The 10,149-nt window shown below is 36.9% G+C and overlaps 1 protein-coding gene across 2 annotated transcripts in view; it reads right to left on the reverse strand.

Annotated features, from left to right (window-relative positions):
- Positions 1–7,451, reverse strand: part of AMPD3 (adenosine monophosphate deaminase 3) — a 28,257-nt gene extending 20,806 nt beyond the window's left edge. For both annotated transcript variants that reach the window (XM_009587719.1, XM_009587718.1), the window contains exons 1-4: positions 7,230–7,451; positions 4,529–4,724; positions 3,891–4,056; positions 1,364–1,583 (exon numbers count right to left, since the gene is read on the reverse strand). In XM_009587719.1, the coding sequence (XP_009586014.1) occupies positions 1,364–1,583; positions 3,891–4,056; positions 4,529–4,724; positions 7,230–7,450 (803 nt within the window). In that variant the 5' untranslated portion in view covers position 7,451. The remainder of the gene's footprint in view (positions 1–1,363; positions 1,584–3,890; positions 4,057–4,528; positions 4,725–7,229) is intronic.
- Positions 7,452–10,149: the final 2,698 nt, after the last annotated feature.

The raw sequence follows: 10,149 nt of genomic DNA on the forward strand, positions 1-10,149 counted from the left end.
AAAAGCTTAATCTGAAGAAGTGAAAGGAGCAGATGATTGCTCCTACATTCACAAAGGTTCTGAGTGTTCTAAGATGTCCTACTAAGGCCCTTGTTACTTACGGCTTCCTGATAAAGACTGTTAACAAAAGCTGCAAAAAGAAGGGTCTTCAGTATGACTTTTGTTTCAAGGTTTTCCTCCTTGTCCTTTAATCTTCTCAATATCTGTCTCTTAGAATGTAAGACACTGAAACTGGAAATGCATTTACCCATTGCATACTGTAAACAAGCATACTCAACCTAGCTTTGCTTTGGAGCAGGAGTGCTGATAATGCTGGCAGAAGCACAGGCTTTTGCTCTTGAAAAAGCGCTTAGGGAATGGGACAGTTCTGTTCAGCCCATCTGCTTTGCCACTATCAATGTGCAAGGCAGACAGATTATGCTGCAGGTGTCAGACACAGACTCAAAGGGGAAGGAATGCATCAGGTGTGACTAACTTGTCACATTTTAAGTGATGATCTCTCAAAGGCAGAAGAACTAACAATACAGTGCTGGCAGGCAGGGCAAATAGTTCCAAAGAACAGTCCAGGTTCCTACTTTGTTCTATCCTAGGGTGGATTCTTTTCCTTTCCTGGTGTTGAGACCAGGAGAAACCTTGATGTTTCCAGTCCTCAGCTGGGAAGTAAACTTAAAAACTGGATGCACATGTTTTCATTATGCACTGGGCAAGGACACTGCTTTGTCATGAGTGTGTCAGTGACTGTACTAGAGCTGTTTTATTTCCGTTTTTTAGAGATTTCCCAGGAGTTTGATGGTTCTGGGAAATTTCAGACCTATTTTCATTGTGCATGCATGGATCAGTTTTGCGGCATATGAGCAGTTAATTGACATCTGGAACAAATCAGACTGAATATTTAAGTTGCTGAGCTGTTCTGTATGCTCTACATATGCAGGGTTTCTCTTCATGCTGCAAGAGTAGAACAGACATGAAGGAATCCCAGACAACTGTTCAAAAACCTCAAATTCAGAATAGGCCAAAACAAAATTAAAAAGGTGAGGTTTAAGTTTCAGTTCCCATGCCTCAAGAGTTTGGGTCAGATTTGACTTGAATGGGAACATTTGGCCAATTTCTTGCTTTTCTGTTAAGTGCTTCTCATTTTGCCATGGTTGGTTGAAAGAAACTAAAGAAATGAAATATAGCTGTATGTGTTGTTTTTTTTTTTCTTTTAAGTCTTTCTGTGATGCATTAATGCTTGAGAAGGGCAAAACAAAACATTACTGTAGAATGAGTACATTGAGGAATTAAATGTCACAAAAGTGAGAAGTGTTAAACTTAAGGTAACCAGCAGCCTGAAAGGGCAGAGAAGAAAGAAAGAGAAACATACGTTGGACCATCTGCAATTAGAGCAAGAACGTGGCTCAGGTCAAGGGTATAGGTCTCCAGGTCAGGATATGGCAGACTCCGAGGCTCATTGAGTTCCATCATTTCTTTGTTATCATAAACAAAGGGAATGCCACCTTTTATCTTGATAACATAATCCAAATTGTCTGGAGCATCATCAAGATTGTAAGGATCTTCATTTTCTTCTGGGGGCGAATGGAAATCTGGAGATAAATATACATTACATTTAGAAGAAATAACTTACACAAAGGGCAAAATAATTACAAAAAGGACTTTCTGCTTCTATGATTCTATGATTTGTAACAAATCTTATACTTTCATTAAAATAACATTTTCAGTTACTATAAAAGATCTGTTGTTACAATACAGCTTTATTCTGACAAGCTTTAATTGCAGTCCCTCTCTAAGCTAAGTGCCTACTTTAATTCAAATATTATACATATTCTGAACCAATGTATAAATAGATTTAATACTATTCTTTATTAACGTATGATGGCACAAGTTTCAAAATAAGTTTCCAAAAGTATTTAAATTAGGATGGTTGAAAGTACCAGTTGAGATTTTTGAACAATAAAACAGTTGTTGACTTCATACTCACCTTCATCATTTTCTTTTCACCTTCTGACTCACTGTAGTAATTTTGGAAGTTTGTATTTAAGCACACAATAATGCAGCTGTTCTCATATTGAAACATCAGTCAGAAAAGAACAGGCTGTGCCTTACTTCTTCACCTCTGCCCTTCCCACAATCTAATGAGATAGACTAGTGCATACATACTAGGACTGTTTCTTCTTTCTCTCAACCATTAGTGAATATACTTCACTCATGGTAGAGCAGGAGATAATTTAAAACTCAGTGCTTCTCACTCTGACCAAGGCACTGGTTGGTTTGTAGGTTTTTTGGGAGTTTGGGTGGGTGGTTGTTTTTGTTGTGTTTTGATTGGAGTTTTTTCGTTTGTGGTTTTGTTTGGTTGGTTGGTTTGGTTTGGTGGGGTTGGGTTTTTTTTTGTTAAATAAAACTCCTTATTTTGATGTTTAATTGCTTTTGAATAGAACCAAGAAGTGCAAAAGCCAGATATAGTACAACACAACTCCAGTTTTCCCCTTGGCCTTCTGATCATGACTGAAATCAGGAAGTACAAGAAGCATGGTTGGGATTTGTTCAGTACAGTTTTGTAATCCCTTTACAAAATTATAATTTTTTTTTCTGAGAATCAGGTAAACACACATAATTCTGGGAGATTCAGCTTATGTGAATGCTCAAACATCACTCATGCTAGTGAATGTTCATCGCTTCTTTTACAATATCTAACTAATGCAACTAGCATAAAATAAGTGTCTCTAGTACATTTATGTCAACTGAATAACATTCTTGGGCTCAGTCTTATCACTGAGATTTCTTCTTTTACCTGTTCAGTTAAGCCAAGACAGAAAAGCATTAACCAGTCCTTTTATCTACCTACAGCACCTGAATGTATGTTATAAACTGATACCATTCTTATCTCCAATATTCATAATTATCCAGCTCAAACTTGTGCTAATTAAGACATTGTATAATGAGATTTTATTGTTTATGTTGTAGTTTAAAATCCTAACTGTAAAAAAGTTATTAACCTAATAATAGCTTAGAAATATCTCCCTGGCAGCTGTTCCAAAGTATCTTTCCTGTCCTAAATATTCAGTATACTGTCCTCTTTACACTCTAAAATGCTTGAAAAGATGTTAATTCACCCTCTTTCAAACACTGACCTAGAGGGCAATTGTTTTAAATGTCATGGCTGAGAATATATTGCCAACAATATGGACACATCTACAGTAGCACATCTGTACAGACCAAAGGTTGCTCCTCACAGGCTAATCCAAAAACTAGCAGTGCAAACAGTTCAATGCACAAGCAAAGCTTTCAAGACAAACCCACCTAAGTGACAAATATAATTTGTGACATATGTAGTGGGGAATATGTTCAACCTAATAAGCCTTGCTGAGACATCAGAGTTTATTAACCCAGGCAGAATGCCCAACAAATATGACTATACAGCTTCCTGGTAAGTGTGCCATGCCTGTGAAATTACTGACTCAGGGCTTGCTAACTGGTATGTCTGTATCGTGCTTCAATTTACAATGTAGATGAGCTCATAATCCCTTTTACTTCAGCATGCCAAGATCAGGAGGAATGACTTTTCACTTTAAACCATATCCATATATCTTTTTCCTGGAGGAACACAAGTGTACTACTTACCATCCCACTTGCTGCCAAAAAAAAAAAAAAAAAAAAAAAAAAAAAAATCAATGAGCGCCTAGTATGGTTTTTTAACTTTCGATAGCTTCAAAGTTTCAGATTAGACGCAGGTTTTATAATTTAGGTCCATCGGTTCTCCACCACTTACTAACAGAATAAATTACAGAGGCAAAGACACTCAGGAGAGATCATCACAAAAATCCAGCTTACCTTTACGACAGCAGTGTATGGGTTTAATTCTATATTTTAAAAAGAAGAACAGGGATATTCACCTGGATACACTTCATCTTCAACCTTCCATTTTTCATCTTGCATGCTACACAAATACTGAGATGTTGTTCTTGGGAAACGATGGTAGGCAAGACGTGAATACTTTTCTCGAATGAGAAGAGCTTTCACCAGGCTCTTGGCAGCTTGTTCATAATCATCAACTGTAACCTGAAAGGAAAGCCTGGATAAATACTGACAAAAATAAAACAGCAGTTTTAGCAACAAACTGAATCCACACCGGTAACAAGGAGACTTAATTTCCAGGAATGTAAGTGTATGTGGCTTGACCATAAGGATCTTAGCAAGGCCTCAGGAAGCCAGTGACAGAAGCAAAGTCCAAACACAATGTGCAAAACATACACACACAAATTTTTTCTCCTACCTTATATTACACATTTATTTAATGCCTGGTTATGTTTTTATCTATTCGATTTATTTTTTATGATAAAAAGTATAAAACGACCTGATCTTGACTTTAACTGTTTTACAAATCAATGTGTTCACGAAGCAATTTCCAGTTTGTTGCAGAGAGCCATAGTATACTGGCATTTCACACTTTATATACATTAGCTGCTTGTGATTTGGGATTTTTTTCCCCACTAGATACAGAAAGCGGGGGGGGCATGGTGAAGTTTCTTACCCCTGCACAGTAGTCCCCACTAATTGAAACTCTCTGAAACTCTGGTACATCATATGGCACTTGCACTGGCAGAAAAGCACTTGGAAGAACTGGCGTTGCAGGAGACAGAACAGGATTGGCTGATGGTGCTTTCCATTCCTGAGTCGGAATTTGTAACGACAAGGACTGGGATCGAATCATCTTGAAACTTTTCTTCCTACGAATTCATAGTATAAAGCGTGAAATAAGCCATGGTATAAAACGTTAAATAAACTGGGAAACTGATTACAGCAACAAAATCACCCCCTAAGAAATGTTACAAATGAAATCTCTCATGCCACAGGAAAAGTGTCGGTCACAAAATATTTGTGCTTTTAGCTTTTTTCTATTGACATTTCACATGATATATGCTACACACAATTGCACTTACCCTCCACATGAAATCAATATGCCATAATTTATTTACCATCACTGTAAGATGCCCTAAGGTTTGTTCTATTTCACTTCTTACAAATTCATATTCAGCAAATCACTGTACAGAAGGAAAGTGCAATCACTGTGCTTACTTTAGTAGGAGTTGATTCTTAGCGACTGGTAGCATCAGAATCCATGAAGTATCAGACAGAAACAAGTGAACATTATGTAAGGTAAGTTGTTATAAGTTATCATGCTATTACAGACACTTTTCACTCTTCCCATATGCAAGATTTAAAAACTCATCTAGTTGTCAGACAAGACTAATATATTTCATATATAGTCATTCAGTTAAACTTGTAAGAAAAACGATGAGCAATAGTTATTCCTTAGGCAGTGTTTGATGAGACTTGAGCAAAAAGCTAATGTTGGTTTCAGAGTAATAACATAGTATGGCTTTGATACGCAAGTCCATTCCTCCCCTCAGGCACTAAATGGCTAACCCCCATAGATTTAAAAACTTTTGCCCTTTCTCAGCAAAACTGCGATAGAGGTGTACCTTAGACAAACCAGCTAAAAAAGAATGCTGTATTTTTCAGTGAAGTAACTGTAATACCTCAAGTGAAGTTTTGGAATATCTCTAAAGATTTAATTAATTTTCCTTACTCAGTTTAAATGTATTTAAATGTATTTTAAATATTCATATAATAAATACATATAATGTTATAAACTACCTGTGATACCACTTTCTTTTGCACTGTGGAAATACTTCCTCGTTTTATAAACTAGATGCCAAAACCTTAAAATGTTAGTAAGAACCACTAACAAAGAAAAAGGAATACTGGAATACTTTCTGGAAGTTGCATATTACTTCTATGACATTCTGAAGAATAAGAACATGCAGTGCTGGTACGATTAATATCCTATGACCAAATTCCATCCTCTCTTAAGTACTTGTAGCCACCTTTGAAGTCAGTATGAAATTCTTGAAAGGCAGTGTTGGATCAACTGCAACTGAAAACAACACAAGTTTTATTCGTGTAACTGTCCTTGAAGTACGCTTCAGTCCTGTAGGACAGGGCTGAATACTTGTTCTGTTCCCACATGTAAATAATATACATATAATATCCCACTTCCGACAGTTAAACTTGTGCAAAACTTGAGGTACAGTTTGACAGAACATATTTCTGTAAGACAATTTCCCAAATTAAAAGTGAAACTTATTAGTTCAGAAGGAAATCTTCCATTCTTTGAATGAAAACATCTAGTTTTCCCTTCTGTGCTTGTTTATGTCTATGAACATGCCAACTGGGAAACCTACTTGCACAATTCAGAACCAAAAGTCTCAGCCTGTATCATCAGTGTGTCATACCTTAATTTAACTAAATTGACTCTACTCCCTTCTGTTCCAGAAATATGATGCCGAGCATTGCCCAGCTGATTGTCTGCAGCTAACTGGGTACGTGTGTTTAGCTATCACTTTCAAAGGCTTCCTTGTTTGCCTGTTTTTTGAAGAGTCTGTACACATCCAAGCTATTTGGTGTCAGGCTGCTGCTGAGCTCACGTGACTCTAGGAAATAGTCTAGCCAGCCCACTGAAGTTAAGATACTGGAACAGCCTGACATCAGGGTAAAGCTACCTCTCTTGTAGAAGAAAATCATAAACCAAATCGAGTTTGGCTTCATTAGATTCATGGGTAAACCAAAGGTGGACTGTACTTTTTTTTTTTTTGAGAAAACTCAAAATGTGCGCTTTTGTGGTTGATAGTGGTTAGATTTTATCTCTGCGAGTTAAGGAAACCTATGAATAACCTCATTATGCCAATACCACTTTTCACCTTCTCCCTTGATATTAAATGTCAAGTCTTTGCTTTCTTCTATTTTGACAGAGACTAAAAGATATCGTACCACTGTCATTTTCTCTGTATTAAGATTTTCCATTTCTCTGAATGAAACTAGAATAAAGGGGTGGGGGGAAGCGTTTCTTTTTCTGACTCCTTTTACATTAAAGAGTCTTAGGGTTGTGTTCACTTCTACCCAGCTATGCTGTTTGTTAAACTTGCATAAGCAATATCTATGCTATTGCTGGAAACGCAGCTGAGACAGCCTCACCAATCCAAGCTCCCTAGGGCCCATCCCCACACCTTCTGCATAGCACAGAAGGACATCACACAGGTGCCCTTGGTACCTGCTGTTGACCTTTCTCCTGAAATAATAAGAGCCAGAATGTTATTTGCCAGATATTTCAATATTAACTCAAACTCATTTGAAAAACTATTTTCCACTAAGAAAGCATCTACTGAACAAACCTTTTAGCTGTTTCCACAGACTGTTGTTCTGCCAGTTCCTTCTGCAGTTCCCTTTCCTTGGCCTCTTTCTGCCCAATAGGGCAGTCTTCAGGCACGGTGAATAGCGACAAGGCATCTTTGCTGTCTTCTTCTCGGAGAACTTTAGCAAATACCTTCTCTGCTAGAAGTCGCACATGCTCATCAACCTCAGAGATGTTCAGCTTTGGAAACTGTCTGGGCATCTCGGCTAATAAGGAAGACAATTGACAAAGTTATAACTACAAGGAGAATAAAGATATGTGAGAGACTGGTGTTTTTTTGTGGTGAGCCTATCAAAATTAAGAGCTTAGAGCAAAAGCAGAATAAAGTAGAACAGCCACACAGAATTTAAACTAGTATGCAGTACACAAGAACCACAGGTATCCACTGAACATCTTTACTTGTGGAGCCATGCCAATTTGTGAATCAGGAACTTCATGGTATACTTATGAAAATTCCTAAGATACGTATGTACAGATTTGCCAGTAGATTCCACTTACTTGCATGAGCAGATACACTATTATTTGTGATATAATGTATACTTAGCTGTATGTACTTGCAATGAACTTGGAAATCACATTCACTCTGTTGCCTGCCTTCTTCCCTGCTCAGTGACTTCAAACCAACTTTAGAGCTACAAGCAAGTTAGAAAAGGTTGCACATTTCTACCTCACCCCATCCTTTCCACAAATAAGAAAGTCATGGAGCTGCTGTGAAGTAAAATGGTTGCACAACAAGAGTAAATACGGTGTAGTTAACTCAATGACTTTTTTTTTTTTCCATTTGTTTTCAGTAGTTCATATGCTTTTGAATTGTATGTGGGAAGCAGATAGGATATGGACTTTAATTTCTACTTGACATTTAAATATTATTTTTCTTAAAAAATATGTTTTATATTTTAAATTTTTATTTAAGTAGCCTTTCATCACAAAATATTTCCATTTTGTTATAGCAGCACTACTGAAAAAAACCCCCATCTTTAGTGTTTCTTCTGTAGTTTCATGGCTTTATTTATATTTCATTCTCATACAATCCAAAATGTGAATTTTGACATATCTGGTAGCATTCTGGATGGGAAAAAAAATACAGTGCTCGTAAGCTACTGACCAGCATTATTTATTATGTACTCTAAAGCTTTTCGAATGCCTTCAGTATGATGGAGTAACAAATAAGATTAAATTCTTATTACGTAAGTTAAAAATAGCAATGAACATCCACATGCTATCCACAACAAATGGATCCAAGCACTGCCAGAATGTGAAGTCTGGGTCCAAAACTGGCATTTCAGAATACTTTTTGGTTACAAAAATGCAAACATATTTTGTAAGATGGTATTCATTTAAATAATGATGTATGTAGAAAGTCAGCATGGAGCACAGCAGTTTTTAATCACTCCAGACTTATCAGGGCCCCCATTACAGTAGTTCTGTAGGCATGCTTGCAAGTTTCACATGTTGATATGTGATCCTTTTGATATGTGATCCTGTTGTTTTCAGCCTAAAAGATTCTAATTAATGTCCACCTGTTTTCACAGTTGCTTTGAGAACACTTTTGCTTTTATTCAAAAAGCAAATATAGTATGAAAAGGTGACGAGAGCTATATTGGACCATAACATGGCAATTTAGTGATCATCTACATTATTTTGCATTCTTATTTTGTAGGAAGCAATTCACAGGCCAGTGGAAAAATGTCACTGGTTTTAAAGAACTGTAGGTTTGCCTCTATGCAGTTTTTCTGCCTGGAGAGTATTTGTTTTGCAATTAAGTCTTCATAAAATCAAGTATAACTATGTAAGAAATATAAAAATACATACACGTTTAGCTGAATGATTCGATGACAATGCACTACAGTGTCTTAGAAGCATCCAAACTTAGATTCTTAGATTCGATTTCTCAATTTCAAACTCAATGAAGTCATGGGAGTCTTTCCACTGACCTCAATGAACACAGCTGTCAGCAACAGTAACTGCCACACATACAGTTGCCAGCAACAAGGGTCTTTTGGGCCACTTCAGCGTGGCAAAAACAGTCTTTTAGTTACTCAACTACAGTAAGAGTGCTAGCAATAATAGTAAAATGTGGAATAATAATGTTTCTTCTGCTAAGTCAGCAATTAAAATATTTTCAGTACTAGCTGACTAGGACATGAAAAATCAATTGGTTGTATGTTTATTGTTGGCTGAGCATTTTCCTACTATAAATGAACTTTTTCTTAGAGAATTGTTATCAGAAACAGAAATGCAGTAGGAAATACATTGCATGAGAAACTATACTGTTTTAAATCATTACAATAAGATAGTGAAGAGTCAGAATGTATAGATACAAGTGCAATCCTCTACTGAGGCCAGAGGTATTTTTCTTTCTTACAGAACCTGATCTCATGTTATCCACTCAAGCAAATGAGAGACTAAGGCATGAAACACTTTGAAAAGTAGGTTCACCCACATCATTGCTAGCTTATGTCACTGAAATGAGTTTAATAAACCTAAAATAGTCGTGAGGCACTTCATGCAATACTCATGCAAGCTGTGCCATCCCGAACTGGAAGAGGGATGAGGATCTTGTATCCAGTATCCTTCTATAGAAGTGCTGTCCTTTACCCAAGGTGAGTGATTGGGAGAGCGACAACTAGACATCTTAATGGGATGGCAAGGGGGTATGAATGCCATCCAGCAACCAGCAAATGCTCTTTTCCTAAATCTCTCTCTCTTACAGAAAGGCTGCTTTGGTTGCTCTTTAGTTCTGCACCTTTGTGGAAGACAAGAAAGCTATTTCTCTTGAAACATGCTGCATAAAAAAATGATAGAATGATTATTTAAAAAGCAATGATTGATCAGGCATTTAATGGGCTTGAATATGTAATGAGCACACGCCATGAGAACAACAAGCACCGCGCCGCCTC

This window comes from Fulmarus glacialis, unplaced genomic scaffold (genome assembly GCF_000690835.1).
Source record: "Fulmarus glacialis isolate BGI_N327 unplaced genomic scaffold, ASM69083v1 scaffold46201, whole genome shotgun sequence".
NCBI lineage: Eukaryota > Metazoa > Chordata > Aves > Procellariiformes > Procellariidae > Fulmarus > Fulmarus glacialis.